Source organism: Mustela lutreola, chromosome 1 (genome assembly GCF_030435805.1).
Source record: "Mustela lutreola isolate mMusLut2 chromosome 1, mMusLut2.pri, whole genome shotgun sequence".
NCBI lineage: Eukaryota > Metazoa > Chordata > Mammalia > Carnivora > Mustelidae > Mustela > Mustela lutreola.
The window spans coordinates 103,214,151-103,234,672 of NC_081290.1; the positions used below are offsets into that span (position 1 = coordinate 103,214,151).

The 20,522-nt window shown below is 36.2% G+C and overlaps 1 protein-coding gene across 4 annotated transcripts in view; it reads right to left on the reverse strand.

Annotated features, from left to right (window-relative positions):
- The window catches only part of GSTCD (glutathione S-transferase C-terminal domain containing), a 143,172-nt gene that overhangs the window by 18,511 nt on the left and 104,139 nt on the right, over positions 1-20,522 (reverse strand). For all 4 annotated transcript variants that reach the window (XM_059171606.1, XM_059171601.1, XM_059171591.1 and 1 more), the window contains exons 6-8: positions 5,627-5,742; positions 5,420-5,464; positions 4,020-4,148 (exon numbers count right to left, since the gene is read on the reverse strand). In XM_059171606.1, coding sequence (XP_059027589.1) covers positions 4,020-4,148; positions 5,420-5,464; positions 5,627-5,742 — 290 coding nt within the window. The remainder of the gene's footprint in view (positions 1-4,019; positions 4,149-5,419; positions 5,465-5,626; positions 5,743-20,522) is intronic.

A 20,522-nucleotide genomic window follows, 5' to 3' on the forward strand; every position in this document is an offset into this window, starting at 1 on the left:
ACAATATAGAAAATATTCACCATTCCTGTTAAAAATCAATACCTTATCACCTAGTTCAGAAGATTCTGTTACTGTTGGAATTATCCAGCAAAAAAATTTGCTGGGCAAGCTGTTTAGCATTGATAGTTTTTGTTTTTCAATACAGTGTGTTTTTCCTTTCTGTAATATTGTTTGAGTCCATGTGCATTAATATACACTGTAAGTTAGGTCTTAAAAAGCATAATCTTGTAAAGTAAGTTTTCAATAATGAAGAGTATTTGTCTTGCATTAGACAAAGCATTAATAGACTCCCCCTCCCCCCCTTTTTTAAGCCTTAAAAATCAATTTGTGAAGCAGTTTTTTATGTTTCCCTTTAAGGGTTGTTAATCAATACATACGGTCTTAGTTTGAGCAGTTATTAAAAAAAAAACCAAAACCCATACAGTGGGTGGGTTAAACAGCAAACATTTATTTGTCACAGCTCTGGAGGGTGAGAAGCCCAAGATCAGGGTGCTGGCAGATCTAATGTCTAGTGAGGAACCCCTTCCTGATTTGCAGAGAGACAGGAGAGGAAGCAGGCTCTCTCTTCTTACAAGGGCACCAATTACATTTCAGGAGGGCTCTACCTTCATGACCTAATTACCTCCCAAGGGCCCCACCTCCTAATTCTGTGACATTAAGGGTTGGAAAGTCAACATAGGAATTTTTTGAAAGAGGATGCTAACATTCAACCCATAACATATAAGTAATTCAGGACCATATAGCTACATGTGTTGAAACTGGGATGTTTCTTCTTCTTGGATGTTTCTTACTTTTGGAAAGTATTTTCCTCAGGACACTAATAGTCATTATAATCAAAATCACAAAATAACAAGGTATTTCCATAATAATCACTTGTTTTGAAAGAAAAAAATATTTTATATGTTCAGAATTATCTTAGATACCTCGTAATAATCCTTAGGAACCTATTAGCCTTTCTTGGCTAAAGAAGCAATCTATTATCTATCTATCTCTATCTATGAAATATTATTCTATCTTTATTGCTTACCTTATCACGAATACGAAAGTAATATTTTAAATTTGAGGTATTTTGAAAGTATGGAAAATAATAAAAAATTTATTACACAGTGTATAGAGAAAGCTACCTTTAAAAAAATCCATATTAGCATATTCCTCCCACCCTTTTTAAATGCAGAGATCACACTGACAACAGTAAAAGGCGGCCCAATTTACTGAGTACTTCCTGAAGGACACACGACCTCCTAAGTGCTTCCTCCTAAATGCTTCACATATGTTGTATCACTATCCTATGAGCCAGGTATTTTATGCCTAATCTACACATGGAAAAACTGAGGATTAGTGACTTAAATAAATTGCCCAAAGTCATACAGCCAGTAATTGGTCAAGCTGAGATTTTGGCGCAAGGTTGCCCAATGTTAAAGTCCATACTCTTTACCATTATGTTTATTTTCTTTGTTTACCATCATAACTAATTTTTCATGTCATTAATAAATCACTGTAAATATCATGTAAAGTAAAGTAAAAATGTAAAATTTCTGTATGATTAGGCTTGTCTCAGGGAAGCGCTGCAGTCAACGAGCGATAATATACTTTTTAAATTTTGGCAAAATTTAAGAGCAAAAATGGAATATCATTTTTAAAGTTAAAATGTCTAGAGACTCTGAATGTTTTTATGAGCATATTAGGCATTTGTACTTCTAAAGACATATATTTCTCAAATAAGTACAATGTAAACCAGAAACTACAAGATGACTCTTTGGAACAAACAGTATTACCACCTCACTGATTCTGGTTATATTGGGAAGGTATAGTAGGTGGACATGTTGGAAGACCTAACTAAAAGATCTGAAAGTAGGGGCACCCGAGTGGCTCAGTGGGTTAAAGCCTCTGCCTTCGGCTCGGGTCATGATCCCAGGGTCCTGGGATTGAGCCCCACATCGGGCTCTCTGCTCATTGAGGAGCCTGCTTCCCCCTCTCTCTTTGCCTGCTTCTCTGCCTACTTGTGATCTCTGTCTGTCAAATAAATAAATAAAATCTTAAAAAAAAATCTGAAAATATTTAGATTTATTCTCTTTCATTATTTGAGATCAAACTAGTTTAACATTAGAAAATCTATTCATTTTTGCCTGCTATGGGTTGTTGTATTAATGGAGGTAAGACTAATAATTAGTATTTTAATTCTTATGTATAAATGATTTGCTTAAAGTTCTAAAGAGAGTTGATTCTAAGACTTTAAAATTCTCTCCTTAAAATCTGGTTTACATCATTATTTTCATATCTAAAGAAAAAAAGTAAAAGAAAAAGGTACTTACTAAGGAAAGATAAATGTTAACTAAGCCCTTATCGAAATAATACAAAATCACAAAACTATAAAATTATAAAATAACCCCTACTTGAAATATCATAAAATCATGAATTAATGCAGTTTTAATGCATTTCCAATTCTGATTTCCTCTCTAGCTACACTATTTTCACTGTAATCTATTTAACACAAGAGTTGGAGCCACTGATGCGTTCAGTTTGATTTATCTAGTGACAATACCTCAATTATCCTCCTAGGGAAAATTATTTTCTTGAGAGTAAATCTAATTTTAGTTTAATCCTCCAAGTAATTTTAATTCACTTTCTATATATCTTGACAAAAGTAATTATGGAAGAAAAAAGCCACTATGAACATACTATTATGAAATGTAGAGAAAATATCACATCAAAAAAGATATACACATTTTCAGTTGGTGTTAGTGAATTATGACCTTGGGAGTTACAAGAATATGTCAGAATGATTTAGCACCTATAAACCACAGAAGGGTAAAGAGATGTATGGCTGATAAGATGGGAATTTTGTGATTTGAGAGGTAAGTAAAGGGGCAGCAATATTTTGCCATCTTAAATACTCTGCCTGGTGTACTGGTAACATGGGCATTGGCTTAATATCTCATTTCCTGGGAGAAGCTTTAAACTTTATGTCAATATTTATGTAAAATTTAGGTTGTACATAAATATATAGTTAATTTGAATTTGCTGTTTCAGATGTCTGCATTTTCTGAATTTTCTTATTAACAGTTTACTTCTCTTCCTATAGGCTTGGCCTGAGATAACCAATCTAGATTATGTCTACAAAGGAAACAAATTGCATACATTTTCACTGTAAAAGACAACAATAAATCTCACAAATTTTCAGTAGTTGATATTTAGGAAATGAACATCACTGGACAAAAATCATAAGAACTATGAAAGTGTGAGATTCTGAGACTGAAGAAGATTTCCAGCTAGACCAGCCTATCATGTATGTTTTGTAAACACAACCTTCCTTGAAAGTGATTTGGCAAATATATCAAAATCTTAAAAAAGCATCATAGTAATAATTATACATTATAACATGATTAATGAGTTGGGGAAAGATTTATGACAGTGTTCCATTAAAGTAAGATCTATGTAGTATGATGTCAACATACGTGTAAATATATATTTGTATGTGTGTATAAATATATGAAGACCAAAGCTTTTTGACACTATTCATTTCTCAGTAGTGGAAATATTGGTGATTCTTCTTTGTATCATTATGTATTTTTCTATATTGAGCATTTGGTCCTTTAAAAAGAAAAAAAAAATATATTTAAAACAAATATAAGAAATAACAGCAATATTTCTTTGTTTTTCTTTTCATTATCCTTTAAAAATGTAAAATTAACCAAGGGAGGTCATCGTTACTAGAATTCATTTGTTCATTCAATTAAGAACTGTTTTTAAGCACTTTCTATATGTCAAACATTGTTTCAGGCACTGGGCATTCTGCAGTGAAGAAGAAAAAGCTCTCTGGGAGAAAAACAAATGTTACCTCCATCACATAATGGTGAAGTGCTATGAATGAAATAATATTCATTAATGTGCTATACTGTAGAGATAGAAAACAATGGTTATAAACTTATTTAGCAAGGAATATAAAAATATCTCCTTTGACTAGTCTAAGGCATATAATTTTTCTTATTTAAAGAAATTGAAATTGCTTGATTACTTACCCCAATATTAAACATCCCTGTAAAATACTCCATATTTGCTTGAATGAACCAAATGTTGCTTAAACCTAGTTCATCACTTCTCTTCTTAGCACGAATTAATGATAATTCCTTGTTTTCTATTAATGTAACCTAGATTTCACACAGGAAACAATAATACATTCAGTAACATAATTTAGACATTAGGGCAAAGTATTATTACTGTGTCTCTAAGTGTCCAGACTGTTTGGGAAGGGAGAAAAAAAACCCCATATATCCCTGATTCTGTTTCTCCACTGTTCTACTTTATGACCTTCTTCCTCTAATTCCAAACACCAAGTTGTTACTTTCCTTTATAACAAAACAGACACCTGTCAGTCCCCCTACCCCCAGATTCCTTGTTTATTTTGTCCTTTATTTTCGAAAAAAGGAAAAGAATAATACCCTCTTACCCACCCTCTCTCCCCCAGCATTCTGTTACATGTCATTCTGGCCAGTCTAGGAGTTCCTCCTCATCTTTTTCTTCTGTGAGGAATGACTGTAATTATTTTGCACCTTCCAGAGAGTTCACAAACAAAGAATCTGCCTCATTCATTTTGTATTTTTTTAAAAAGTCATCAAATTCTAGACTTTAGGCTAAAAGATGGTCACTGCAAGGAAATGATTTCACATGGCAGAAGACTAAAAAATAAGAAACTTCTAACAAATGGTGGCAATGACTGCATAAATTACGGTACATTTCCTTAAAAACATACTATGCAGCTACATTTTGGTGACATTTTAATAATGATATTTACAACTATTTGCAATAGGGAAAAACATTTATGCTACAATACTGAGTTAAAGCTGGTGACTAAAATTATATTTGCATTTTTAGCATTTGCAGCAATAAGCATCCTCATGGACAATGACTTGATGAGAACATGGGGAGAAAGGCATTTGATGGACGAGTGTGGTAAATTTGGAATTTATTTTTTTCTTTAACAAATTTTGTTATTGTTGTTACAATTTTGGTACAATGGATAAAAATCAAGATACCAGAAGAATATGCTCAACAAGTTTCAGAAGATAGTATTTCTGGTATAAAATTATGTCGACAATTAAACTGGTGTCACCACTAATTATCTTATTTAACAACAGAATGGTTATTTCTTCTAACATGTGTTTTAAAATATAATACTTTTATAGAAATTGGAAAAGGTATTGTGATCCTACTCTACTTTTTTTTAAAGATTCTTAGAAGTTTAGTTCAAAGGAAAAAAAACCAAACAACTATCTGTGCCACATAATGTGACCTGAGTGAATGATTATGAATTCAAAGAGCAGGGGTCAGACAGACTCAGCTAACTGAACTGGCTATATATTTTTTTTCCTTTGTTTCCTTCCTTTCCAATGTTTCCTTTCATGGGTTATTTAGATTTTACCTGGCATGATGGCAGCATGTGAGCAAGGACAATCCCAACATGGCCCTGGAAAAGGCAGAAAAAGAAACAAGTTAATTTCGGCCCCTAAGGCTTTTTTCTCACTCTGAGACCACAGTCTTGCCAAACGAAAACATGACTTTGAATGTACTACAGCAAAGTTACATAGTCAGGAAAAGAGTAAAGGGATCAAAAGGAGAGACGTAATACCCCGCCGCTGCAGAAATCCACAATTCTGTCACCAGGTTTGGCCTGATTTGTCACGATGTAAACAAGGTTGTTTAACTGCTGCTGCTTTCTCAGAGCTCGATCACTGGACATTTTACCTGGGGAAGACAAGAGATGAAGACAATGAAATGTTAGGCATCGTGGGGAAGTGAGAAGGCACTCAAGACTGCTGGCATCCGGGGGGGGGGGGGTGGTGGTGGTAAATGTATAAATGAGTTACAAATTCCGCATCATCCACCATGAGAGGACCAGAGAACTGAAACCTAGAAATGGACTTCTATGCATGTTTTTACTTTTATTCATGTCCAACTTCTCTGTCAAGAGCCACTGAAAAAGCGTATTCTAGAGAGGAAACAATAAGTGAAATATTAATGGCAGAGTCAGTAAGTGTTCAATAAATGTTTACTAGATGAAAAAAAATTAACAGTGATAGTGTCTTGCCTCTATTTTTATCAGAGAGAGATTACAAAGATTACCTAATTCTAGGGCATTGTTTAAATCTCTGGACAAAAGAGATCCACAATAAATAAAAATATTTTTCTTATTTAACTGGCACTTTCTTGAACTCTTAGCTTTTTTGGTTAGGAACGTTGGAACATCGGTGTCACATTGTCTGAAATATATCAATAGTTGGTGTATTTAGAGAGAAATTAGATTTTACCATTTCGGCTTTGAAGCTTCTTTTTCTCATGAGTCAGACACAGAAATCTAATGCAATTAGAGATTAAAGATAGGGCATTTCCAAGTATGAAATGCCTTGGGCCTAGCAGCATGAAAACATCTTAACTTTCCTTCAAAGCCACTAGTTAAGTCCACTTCAGAAGATAACTTCAGAAGAATGAATGAAATTATTTGTTTTTACATATTTTACATGCACTTTTTGTAAGAGCAAGATTAAGAAAATATAAGAGAGCAGATTTCATTGATATAGTTAAAAATCAAACCCAGATAATCTTTTGGCTTGATCAAAAATTATGTACAGTTACAAACATTTCCCTGCTCCATTTTCACAGAAAAATAGCCTGGCTTTTTTGTTTTCTTCTGTTTTCTGTTTTCCTTCTTTCTTAGGTTACAAAAAATAAAACACTGGAAACCCTTTATTTTTGGAAAAAATAGAAAATATGAATAAAAAAATCTATAGGAGAGAAAAAGATCCATAATCAAGTAATTCAGAGCTGATATCTTTGTATATATGTACTTCCAGCTATATCCATAAATTCATAATATTCTAGATGCTTATAAAACACTATATATATAAGATTGATATATATGTCAATGCATGTTTCTATGCTATAAGTTTTAATGGCTGCACAGTATTCCATTGACTACATCTACCAAACTTATGTAACCAAACTCTTATTGTAATAATGTGGTTGCTGTCATACAGCTAAATCATTATACACATTCTTAATTATTTAGCATGGCCTAATGTGAATGTCAAACATGAAGGGCATTTAAATCAGTAGCTGGTGACTTTATTTATGAAGACAGTTTCATGTAGCTTTCCTTTCATTTTCCTCTAGTAATACAATTGTAAAAATATTAAACAAAATAAGTGAAAGCCCCTGACATCCTACCCTTCCTGGATTACCATTTCTAAGAAATTATGACAATTTTCAACACAGCAAAGTTGAAAGAATCTTACAGTGAATGCCTCTAAAACCTCCACTTAGATTCTACCATTAACTACTTACCATGCTTGGTTTAATCACACTGCTATTCATCTATCCATCCATTCATAAATCTGCCTTATTTTCTATGGCAATGCAGTTCTGATTTGGAAGAGGAAGAGTAACAACAGGAAGGGGAGGAGAGTGGCAAAAAAAGAAAAGTATTTTTGAGCTCGTGGGAAAGCTAGAATCACAAATGCTGCTGTTTAATGGAGCCACCAAGAAGCAAGAAATGAACACAAACATTTCAGTCTTCATTTTGTGGATTTCTTAACATTTCTGAGCCAAAGGATTTTCATAAAGTCAAAAGGAATTACCTTTTGTTAAGAGTAAGGAGAAAAGGGGCACCTGGGTGGCTCAGTGGGTTAAGCCTCTGCCTTGGGCTCAGGTCGTGATTCCAGAGTCCTGGGATTGAGCTCCACATTGGGCTCTCTGCTTATCCGGGAGCCTGCTTCCCCCTCTCTCTCTGCCTGCTTCTCTGCCTACTTGTGATCTCTGTCTGTCAAATAAATAAATAAATAAAATCTTAAAAAAAAAAAAAAGAGTAAGGAGAAAAGAAAATGTATTTAATGGAACAACTAACAGGAAGTTGGGTACCATATTTTTATTCGACATTTAGAATTATCTAATTTCTTAGGTTTGCTTCAAAAGCAAATGTTGATGAAGATATGTTTTTCTTGCTAAGTTTGCATCTTTGCATATAAAGAATTCATGCTGATATGAAGGTTGGAGGCAAAGAGGTAATTTTCAGGGTTGTATTTAAATAGACACTATTAGGCTGCATGTAATATTCACAAATTGAGCTAAAAATATAGTAGCATGATGCTCAGATGCTTTATAGAAAAGCCACCTCTAATAAAGCATTCCTCCTACCCATTCCAGTTTTATAAATATTATGAAGCTCCTGGAAACATGATCAGGATCTTAAATACACTGGACAAGGTAAAAAAGTGGTATTTTGAAATATGGTATTAATTTAAATATCCAGTCCACTCTATTTACATCCAACATTCTTGTGCTTAACACACCACTTATAAGCATAAATTTATAATCTATTTTTAGTTAGACTGAAAATGCTGGTTCCTTAAGTGCCATCACAGAAAAAGAAATCCAAGAATCAAATGGTCAGATGTTTTAATACAAATGATCTCATTTGTTCTGTGATGTAATTCTCCCACAGTGAAGACTTTCCCTTGTCTAATTCAAGTTAGGAGGAACCTGGTTATTTAGACAACTTCTGTGTTGTTTGCAATGTCCAAAAGAAAAATACAAAGGTAAAGGAATAAATTTTTAAGCAATGGAAGAGCAATATTAGAACACTGGGCTCACTTATGTTCTACAGGGCAATAGACAATGAAAGGCAGGTCTCATCCCCAGGGTACCTATAGTTTTCAGGCTTGGAATATCACTTGGGCACCTATGCTAAGTATCTGTCTATATGCTGAGGATACATCTCAAAGTGAATAAAACATAGTCCTGGTCCTTAGGGAGCTAAAAGAGGATCTAGAGGGAGTTCCAGGTGTTCATTATGTGCAAATGTATGTGCACTGAAAATGAAGGACTAACTGAGACATCACTGAGGGCTTTACAGAGACTTGAGGCATTTCAGCTGAGTCTTTAAGGAGGAACAGAAACTTGCCAAATAGAATGGCAAGGGAAAGTTTGCTAAGAACAATATGACCTATTTAGGGGAAAACAGCAATTAGCTCATGTGCTTATGAATGAGGATTGATGAAGAAGTGGTAGAACATAAGAGAGATCTGAAAATATAGGCACGACCAGATGGGACAGAGCATTGCTCGTTATTTTGCCTCTCTTGCTATAGAGAAAACAGGGCCTCATTTTAATATTTAAGGTGCTTAGAGCTCCTTAGAGACAAGTTTTACTTGAATGGACAGCATGGTTATTTTTACATTATTACATATTAAAGATGTTCTCTTATAATGCTTGTCTGCATTAGTTTTATTCAGGATAGAGTATAGCCTCAAATCAAATCAGATTATTAATAGATTTCTTTGGAGGATTTAACCTCAACTAATGCTAATTATCGTTACATCATTTAATTAAGAAAATGAGATAGAATCAACTCATTGGAACTCATTAATTCATTTTGAGCCCTGGTGTTTTAGATCAAGAAAGCCCTTGGACTCCTTATTGGATATTCCTTCTCACTCTCTTTCCCAGGCTCTCTTGCCTTGGTATAGCTCCGAAATGCTATGCCCACTAGTTCCTGTCTTTTGTGCCATAGCTTGTCATTGAGCATGCTCTTCCTGTGTATGTAACTAAAGTCCCTTCCACATCCACCCATTAAAACATCTCTTCTTTGCTTAAAATACCTTCAAAGGTATCTCTCTACCTTAAGAAAACAATGTTTACTTCTTGGCAAGAAAACAAGTCCTCTATTGATCTGAACCCTGCTACTTTGGCAAACTCAACTTCTGGAACTTTCCTATATATCCCCTATATTCCAGCCTTTCTGAATAATGGATAGTTCCTTCAGTTTATCAAAAGGCAGTGAGATGGTGCCTCGCTTTTCCTCTGCTTGAAACCAATTTTCTTGCTTTAGAACCTCAGAAACCCTATCAGCTTTCCATGCTCCTGACTGCATTTACATTTAGTATTTTATAATAAATTTTTCAAAAAGACAAAGAAAAAGTTACTTTTTGGTACTTTGGTACTACCTGAAAGAACTCATCTTTTATACTATAAAACAGTAGTATTGTTAAGGAGTGAAAAATTTTCTTGTTATACACTTTTGGGTATCTTTCTGAAGAAAATGAAAACACTAACTCAAAAAGATGTCTGCACCTCTGTGTTCGTTGCAGCTTTATTTACAATAGTCAAGATATGGAGACCACCTAAGTGTCCATTGATGCATGATGGATAAAATGTGGTATACAGATTACAACTGAATATTATTCAGCTATACAAAAGAATGAAGTCTTGCCCTTTGAGACAACCTAGATGGACCTTGAAGGTATTTGCTAAATGAAATAAGTCAGACAAATAACATATGATCTCATCATGTACATGTGGAATCTAAAAGAATAGCTTGATTATTGCCAGGTGGGCAGGGGGAGTGAGCAAAATGTGTGAAGGGAGTCAAAAGGTACAAACTAGCTATAAAATAAGTCACAAGGATGTAATGTATAATAGCATGGCAACTATAGTTAAAAATACTGTATTGCATATTTGGAAGTTGCTAGTAGAGTGGCTCTGAAGAGTTGTCATCACAAGAAAAGAATTCTATAACTATGTGTGGCTATGGATGTTAGTTAATTAGACTTATTGTGGTAGTCATTTCACAACATATACAAATATCAAATCATTATGCTGTACACCTGGAAGTAAAATACTGTATGTCAATTATACCTCAAAAAAATTTTTAAATGATATGTAGGCACAATTAATTATATTAACTACCAAAAAACTCAAAAGCTAAAATTGCTTCTGTCTCCCTGAAAGAGATACAGATGATTTTTCCTGACCAATAAACTTGGGTCCAATTAAATGCAAAGAGTGTTAGAAGATGGACAGGCACATAACATGTGCTTAGTAAAAGTTTAATGAATATATTTTCTCTGTAGTTAGGACAATCTGGATTTTAAGGCCACATGCTTACTTCTGCAGGTACTAAACATAAAAACAAGTTAGCTATCAATGCTATGCCTGTATTTGTTGAAATAGTAAAAGAAGTCAACTACGAAACTGTTTTATATGGGAATGTAAGTTCCTAAGAACTTCGGTGAGGGAATAAGAAAACGCCTATTTAAAGCCATATCAAAAGCTAGACAAAAAAAATTCAAAATGAATTAAAGAACTAAATGTGAGACAGGAAACCATTAAAATCATAGAGAAGAACACAGACAGCAACCTCTTTGACCTCAGCCATAGAAACTTCTCACTAGATAACTCTCCTAAGGTAAGGGAAACAAAAGCAAATGTAATATCCTGGGACTTTATCAAAATAAAAAGCTTCTGTACAGCAAAGGAAACAGTCAACAAAACTAAAAGGCAACCTATGGAATGAGAGAAATTATTTGCAAAATACATATCTGATAAATGGTTAATATCCAAAATATATAAAGATCTTATCAAACCCAACACCCAAGAAACAAATAATCTAATTAAGAAATGGGCAGAAGACATGAGTAGACAATTTTCCAAAGAAATGGCTAACAGACTCATGAAAAGCTCAACATCACTCATTATCAAGGAGGTACATATCAAAACTACAGCAAGATATCAGCTCAATCCTGTCAGAATAGCTAAAATCAACAACACAAGAAATAGGTGTTAGTGAGGATGTGGAAAATGGGAAACCCTCTTACACTGTTGGTGGGAATGCAAGCTGGTGTAGCCACTCTGGAAAACATTATGGAGGTTTTCAAAAAATTAAAAATAGAACTACCCTATGACACAGCAATTGCACTACTAGGTATTTATACAAAGAATCCAAAAATACCAATTTAAAGGGATATATGCATCCTGACATTTATATGGCATATATACACACACAGGGGAATATTACTCAGCCATCAAAAGAATGAAATCTTGCCATTTGCAACAATGTGGATGGAACTAGAGAGTAAATGCTAAGTGAACTAAGTCAGAGAAAGACAAATACCACATGATTTCACTCATGTGGAATTTAAGAAACAACTGAGAATAGGGGAAAATAAAAAAATAGAGGCAAAACGAGAAATAGACTCTTGACAATAGAGAGCATACTGAGGGTTACCAGAGGGAGATGGGTGGGGGGATGGGTTAAACAGGTGATGGGGATTAAGGAGGGCACTTGTTGGGATGAACACCCTGTGTGGTAGGTAAGTGTTGAATCACTAAATTGTACACCTTAAACTAATATTACATTGTATTTTTTTTTCAAGATTTTATTTATTTATTTGACAGACAGAGATCACAAGTAGGCAGAGAGGCAGGCAGAGAGAGAGGGGGGAAGCAGGCTCCCAGCTGAGCAGAGAGCCCAATTCGGGGCTCAACCCAGGGCACTGGGATTACGACCTGAGGCTTTAATGCACTGAGCCACCCAGGCGCCCCTATTACATTGTATGTTAACTAACTGTAGTTTAAATAAAATCTTAAAAAAAAAAAAAAAAAAGATAGAAAGGCAGGAATGAAATTCCTAAAGAAATTCCTGAGTCAATGTGTAAAACTAAGCAGCAACATAAACTTTACACTTTAGGTTAGTACAATTTTGTTTTGAATTTTGGATACGAATTGTTGGAAATATTAAACATTTATAATAGTCCTTTTGATTTACATTTTTCAAAATTAGTTGCAGGCCAGCATCACTAATCCTCTTAGCCATACCAACCTCACAGTGACAATTTTCTTGCAACAATGGATACTAATCATCTGACAACCTTTTTTCCTCTTTCCCCAACTTGTTCACAGATCCCACAGTGCCGTCTATGAAATCAACAATTGTGTAATGTTGTGATGGTTATTTTCTCCCTGATAATTTTGTTACTCACAGTATCAGAGCATTCAATAAATATTAATTAGAAATTCAAAATGTGAAGATGGCAGAGAAGTAGCAGGCTGAGACTACTTCAGCTAGCCAAGATCAGCTAGATAGCTTATCTAAAGATTGCAAACACCTGAAAATCCATCGGCAGATCGAAGAGAAGAAGAACAGCAATTCTGGAAACAGAAAAACAGCCACTTTCTGAAAGGTAGGACCGGCAGAGAAGTGAATCCAAAGCTACGGGAAGATAGACCTCGGGGGGAGGGGCCAGCTCCCGGCAAGTGGCGGAGCAACGGCGCACAAAATCAGGACTTTTAAAAGTCCGTTCCGCTGAGGGACATCGCTCCAGAGGCTAAACCGGGGCGAAGCCCACGGGGGGGTCAGCGTGGCCTCAGGTCCCGCAGGGTCACAGAAGGATCGGGGGTGTCTGAGTGTTGCAGAGCTTGCGGGTATTGGAACGGGAAAGCCGGCTACAGAGACAGAGCCGACAGTAAGCTCGCAGCTCCGTGTTACCTTGAACCGGTCGCAGGCTCGGTGAGCTCGGAGCGCGGCCGGAATCAAGCAGACGGGAGTAACTGGCCTTGTTCTCTGAGGGCGCACTGAGGAGTGGGGCCCTGGACTCTCGGCTCCTCCAGGCCGGAGACCAGGAGGCCTCCATTTGAATTCCCATCCTCCGGAACTCTACGGAAAGCGCTCAGGGAACAAAAGCTCCTTAAAGCAAACCCGAGCGGATTACTCACCCCGGCCCGGTAAGGGCGGTGCAATTCCGCCTGGGGCAAAGACACTTGAGAATCACTACAACAGGCCCCTCACCCAGAAGATCAACAAGAAATCCAGCCAAGACCAAGTACACCTACCAAGGAGTGCGGTTTCAATACCAAGGAGAGCAGCAGAATTCCAGAGGAGGAGCGGGCAAAGCACGGAACTCATGGCTTTTTCCCTGTGATTTTTTTTTTAGTCTTGCAGTTAATTTAATTTTCTTCTTTTTCATTTTTTGTTTTTTTTCTCGCCTTCTGGTTAATTTTTTTTAAACTTTTACCTTTTTCTTTCTTAACGTTTTGTAATTAGTTTATCTAATATATATATATTTTTTCTTTTTTATATTTTTATTTGGTTTCTTTTTCTAAAATTCTTTTCTTTTCTTTTTTTTTTTTTTCTTTTTTCTTTCTTCCTTTTCTGAACCTCTTTTTATCCCCTTTCTCCCCACTCACGATTTGGGATCTCTTCTAATTTGGTTAAAGCATATTTTCCTGGGGTTGTTGCCAACCTTTTAGTATTTTACTTGCCCCTTCATATACTCTTATCTGGACAAAATGACAAGACGGAAAAATTCAACACACAAAAAAGAACACGAGGCAGTGCCAAAGGCTAGGGTCCTAATCAATACAGACATTGGTAATATGTCAGATCTAGAGTTCAGAATGACAATTCTCAAGGTTCTAGCCGGGCTCGAAAAAGGCATGGAAGATATTAGAGAAAACCTCTCGAGAGATATAAAAGCCCTTTCTGGAGAAATAAAAGAACTAAAGTCTAACCAAGTTGAAATCAAAAAAGATATTCATGAGGTACAATAAAAAATGGAGGCTCTCACTGCTAGGATAAATGAGGCAGAAGAAAGAATTAGTGATATAGAAGATCAAATGATAGAGAATAAAGAAGCTGAGCAAAAGAGGGACAAACAGCTACTGGACCACGAGGGGAGAATTCGAGAGATAAGTGACACCATAAGACGAAACAACATTAGAATAATTGGGATTCCAGAAGAAGAAGAAAGAGAGAGGGGAGCAGAAGGTATACTGGAGAGAATTACTGGGGAGAATTTCCCCAATATGGCAAAGGGAACGAGCATCAAAATTCAGGAGGTTCAGAGAACGCCCCTCAAAATCAATAAGAATAGGCCCACACCCCGTCACCTAATAGTAAAATTTACAAGTCTCAGTGACAAAGAGAAAATCCTGAAAGCAGCCTGGGAAAAGAAGTCTGTAACATACAATGGTAAAAATATTAGATTGGCAGCTGACTTATCCACAGAGACCTGGAAGGCCAGAAAGAGCTGGCATGATATTTTCAGAGCACTAAACGAGAAAAACATGCAGCCAAGAACACTATATCCAGCTAGGCTATCATTGAAAATAGAAAGAGAGATTAAAAGCTTCCAGGACAAACAAAAACTGAAAGAATTTGCAAACACCAAACCAGCTCTACAGGAACTCTTGAAAGGGGTCCTCTAAGCAAAGAGAGAGCCTACAAGTGGTAGATCAGAAAGGAACAGAGACCATATACAGTAACAGTCACCTTAACAGGCAATACAATGGCCCTAAATTCATATCTCTCAATAGTTACCCTGAATGTTAATGGGCTAAATGCCCCTGTCAAAAGACACAGGCTATCAGAATGGATAAAAAAACAAAACCCATCTATATGTTGCCTCCAAGAAACTCATTTTAAGCCCGAAGACACCTCCAGATTTAAAGTGAGGGGGTGGAAAAGAATTTACCATGCTAATGGACATCAGAAGAAAGCAGGAGTGGAAATCCTTGTATCAGATCAATTAGATTTTAAGCCAAAGACTATAATAAGAGATGAGGAAGGACACTATATCATACTGAAAGGGTCTGTCCAACAAGAAGATTTAACAATTTTAAATATCTATGCCCCCAACGTGGGAGCAGCCAACTATATAAACCAATTAATAACAAAATCAAAGAAACACATCAACAATAATACAATAATAGTAGGGGACTTTAACACTCCCCTCACTGAAATGGACAGATCATCCAAGCAAAAGATCAGCAAGGAAATAAAGGCCTTAAATGACACACTGGACCAGATGGACATCACAGATATATTCAGAACATTTCATCCCAAAGCAACAGAATACACATTCTTCTCTAGTGCACATGGAACATTCTCCAGAATAGATCACATCCTCGGTCCTAAATCAGGACTCAACTGGTATCAAAAGATTGGGATCATTCCCTGCATATTTTCAGACCACAATGCTCTAAAGCTAGAACTCAACCACAAAAGGAAGTTTGGAAAGAACCCAAATACATGGAGACTAAACAGCATCCTTCTAAGGAATGAATGGGTCAACCGGGAAATTAAAGAAGAATTGAAAGAAATCATGGAAACAAATGATAATGAAAATACAACGGTTCAAAATCTGTGGGACACAACAAAGGCAGTCCTGAGAGGAAAATATATAGCGGTACAAGCCTTTCTCAAGAAACAAGAAAGGTCTCAGGTACACAACCTAACCCTACACCTAAAGGAGCTGGAGAAAGAACAAGAAAGAAACCCTAAGCCCAGCAAGAGAAGAGAAATCATAAAGATCAGAGCAGAAATCAATGAAATAGAAACCAAAAAAAAAAACAATAGAACAAATCAACGAAACTAGGAGCTGGTTCTTTGAAAGAATTAATAAAATTGATAAACCCCTGGCCAGACTTAACAAAAAGAAAAGAGAAAGAACCCAAATAAATAAAATCATGAATGAAAGAGGAGAGATCACAACTAACACTAAAGAAATACAAACTATTATAAGAACATACTATGAGCAACTCTATGCCAATAAATTTGACAATCTGGAAGAAATGGATGCATTCCTAGAAACATATAAACTACCACAACTGAACCAGGAAGAAATAGAAAGCCTGAACAGACCCATAACCAGTAAGGAGATTGAAACAGTCATTAAAAATCTCCAAACAAACAAAAGCCCAGGGCCAGACGGCTTCCCAGGGGAATTCTACCAAACATTTAAAGAAGAACTAATTCCTATTCTCCTGAAACTGTTCCAAAAAATAGCAATGGAAGGAAAACTTCCAAACTCATTTTATGAGGCCAGCATCACCTTGATCCCCAAACCAGACAAGGATCCCATCAAAAAAGAGAGCTATAGACCAATATCCTTGATGAGAACAGATGCGAAAATTCTCACCAAAATACTAGCCAATAGGATTCAACAGTACATTAAAAGGATTATTCACCACGACCAAGTGGCATTTATTCCAGGGCTGCAAGGTTGGTTCAACATCCGCAAATCAGTCAATGCGATACAACACATCAATAAAAGAAAGAACAAGAACCATATGATACTCTCAATAGATGCTGAAAAAGCATTTGACAAAGTACAGCATCCCTTCCTGATCAAAACTCTTCAAAGTGTAGGGATAGAGGGCACATACCTCAATATCAACAAAGCCATCTATGAAAAACCCACCGCAAATATCATTCTCAATGGAGAAAAACTGAAAACTTTTCCGCTAAGGTCAGGAACACGGCAGGGATGTCCATTATCACCACTGCTATTCAACATAGTACTAGAAGTCCTAGCCTCAGCAATCAGACAACAAAAGGAAATTAAAGGCATCCAAATCGGCAAAGAAGAAGTCAAATTATCACTCTTCGCAGATGATATGATACTATATGTGGAAAACTCAAGACTCCACTCCAAAACTGCTAGAACTTATACAGGAATTCAGTAAAGTGTCAGGATATAAAATCAATGCACAGAAATCAGTTGCATTTCTCTACACCAACAGCAAGACAGAAGAAAGAGAAATTAAGGAGGCAATCCCATTTACAATTGCACCCAAAACCATAAGATACCTAGGAATAAACCTAACCAAAGAGGCACAGAATCTATACTCAGAAAACTATAAAGTACTCATGAAAGAAATCGAGGAAGACACAAAGAAATGGAAAAATGTTCCATGCTCCTGGATTGGAAGAATAAATATTGTGAAAATGACTAAGCTACCTAAAGCAATCTACACATTTAATGCAATTCCTATCAAAGTACCATCCATCTTTTTCAAAAAAATGGAACAAATAATGCTAAAATTTATATGGAACCAGAAAAGACCTCGAATAGCCAAAGGGATATTGAAAAAGAAAGCCAATGTTGGTGGCATCACAATTCCGGACTTCAAGCTCTATTACAAAGCTGTCATCATCAAGACAGCATGGTACTTGCACAAAAACAGACACATAGATCAATGGAACAGAATAGAGAGCCCAGAAATAGACCCTCAACTCTACAGTCAACTAATCTTCGACAAAGCAGGAAAGAATGTTCAATGGAAAAAAGCAGCCTCTTCAATAAATGGTGCTGGGAAAATTGGACAGCCACATGCAGAAAAATGAAATTGGACCACTTCCTTATACCACACACAAAAATAGACTCAAAATGGATGAAGGACCTCAATGTGTGAAAGGAATCCATCAAAATCCTTGAGGAGAACACAGGCAGCAACCTCTTCGACCTCAGCCGCAGCAACATCTTCCTAGGAACAACGCCAAAGGCAAGGGAAGCAAGGGCAAAAATGAACTATTGGGATTTCATCAAGATCAAAAGCTTTTGCACAGCAAAGGAAACAGTTAACAAAATCAAAAGACAACTGACAGAATGGGAGAAGATATTTGCAAACGACATATCAGATAAAGGACTAGTGTCCAGAATCTATAAAGAACTTAGCAAACTCAACACCCAAAGAACAAATAATCCAATCAAGAAATGGGCAGAGGACATGAACAGACATTTCTGCAAAGAAGACATCCAGATGGCCAAGAGACACATGAAAAAGTGCTCCATATCACTCGGCCTCAGGGAAATACAAATCAAAACCACGATGAGATATCACCTCACACCAATCAGAATGGCTAAAATCAACAAGTCATGAAATGACAGATGCTGGCGAGGATGCCGAGAAAGGGGAACCCTCCTACACTGTTGGTGGGAATGCAAGCTGGTGCAGCCACTCTGGAAAACAGCATGGAGGTTCCTCAAAATGTTGAAAATAGAACTGCCCTATGACCCAGCAATTGCACTACTGGGTATTTACCCTAAAGATACAAACGTAGTGATCCAAAGGGGCACGTGCACCCGAATGTTTATAGCAGCAATGTCCACAATAGCCAAACTATGGAAATAACCTAGATGTCCATCAACAGATGAATGGATAAAGAAGGTGTGGTATATATACACAATGGAATACTATGCAGCCATCAAAAGAAATGAAATCTTGCCATTTGCGACAACATGGATGGAACTAGAGCGTATCATGCTTAGTGAAATAAGTCAAAGAGAGAAAGACAACTATCCTATGATTTCCCTGATATGAGGAAGTGGTGATGCAACATGGGGGCTTAAGTGGGTAGGAGAAGACTCAATGAAACAAGATGGGATTGGGAGGGAGACAAACCATAAGTGACTCTTAATCTCACAAAACAAACTGAGGGTTGCCGGGGGGAGGGGGTTGGGGAGAAGGGGGTGGGATTATGGACATTGGGGAGGGTATGTGCTTTGGTGAGTGCTGTGAAGTGTGTAAACCTGGTGATTCACAGACCTGTACCCTGGGGATAAAAATATATGTTTATAAAAAATAAAAAATTAAAAAAAAAAGAAATTCAAATTGTTAAAAAGAGGACAATCTATTCCTCTCTAAATTGAGGAACAATGACCTCACAAATACCTTAATCAATTATTTGACCAATGAGACAACCAATGAACTTGACCTACATAGAACTGTTCTAGACAATGTTAGGGACACAAAGATATACAACACTTGGTCTCTGTCCTTCATAGAGTTATGTCTAATTTAATTAGTATAAAACATTTTATTTGAGCTTAGAAAATATACTGTATTAGCTACATTGTACAATATATTTTTAATGAAATTTTAATGGCTATAACTTACAACAATCCATATACACTTCATCAAAGTTTCTAAAATGGTTGATAACGCTTTCTGTTGATATGATGCTTTGCAATTTATAAAGCACTTGCATAGTTGCTATATAATCTAACCTCAAAACTCTTTCAGGTTGTCAGAGTGGATGGCATTTTTTTTATTTTACAGATGAGGACACTGAGCACAAATGAGGTTGCTCTAACTTAGCATTTGTTCAGAGATACACACCTGGTAAACAGTAAAGTTGGGACTCTAACCAAAAATTTCTGTATGTCAGGTTGAGTGTTCTTCCCACTATTACTTCTTGCTCTCTCTTAAATAGATCATTTTGATTAATTGTGATATCAGAATTTCAGCAATGGCACTTTTTTTCAGTGTGTCAGAGTTCAAAGAAATGAAGTGTTTTATAGCATGTAAATGAGGGATTTTGTTAATAACTGCATCTTGGGGGAAAAATATTGTCCTTCAGAATCAGCTATAAAAGGCAGTTTATTTTAGCTTTTCCTCTATGTAAAATTTCTAAGAGCAGGCTTACCAGTAAAAAAGTTCAATTTAAGTTTTGGATTCAACGTTTTGGAATATATCACCAAGGCATTATTTGGAAGTCTCATAAGTCACTCTGCCTAATGAATTGACCTTTGAGAGTCACCTTTCCCAGAAAGAGACTATTTCCTCACCTTGGGACTACAGCAACCTTTTTGATTTTATAGAAAAGTGACATGGGGAGGTTGAGCAATCAATTTGTTGCAGAATCGGATTATCCAGGAGGAAAGAAATGAAAATAGATTGGGAAGATCTTTCCTGCTACAGTACTGCAGATGCTGCCTAAATATAGCATCACCTTTACCCTTCTGTATCCAGTTCCAGAGCGTCTTCAAAAACAAAACAAAACAAAACAAAAAAAACTGATCACTAAAGAATATTTAGTAAGATGCTGGTTTGAGGGACAAAGTTGGAGAAAATACAGTCACATTATTTGTCAAATCAAAACTTCTGCTTTGTTTATAGAAGGGCCTAAAATC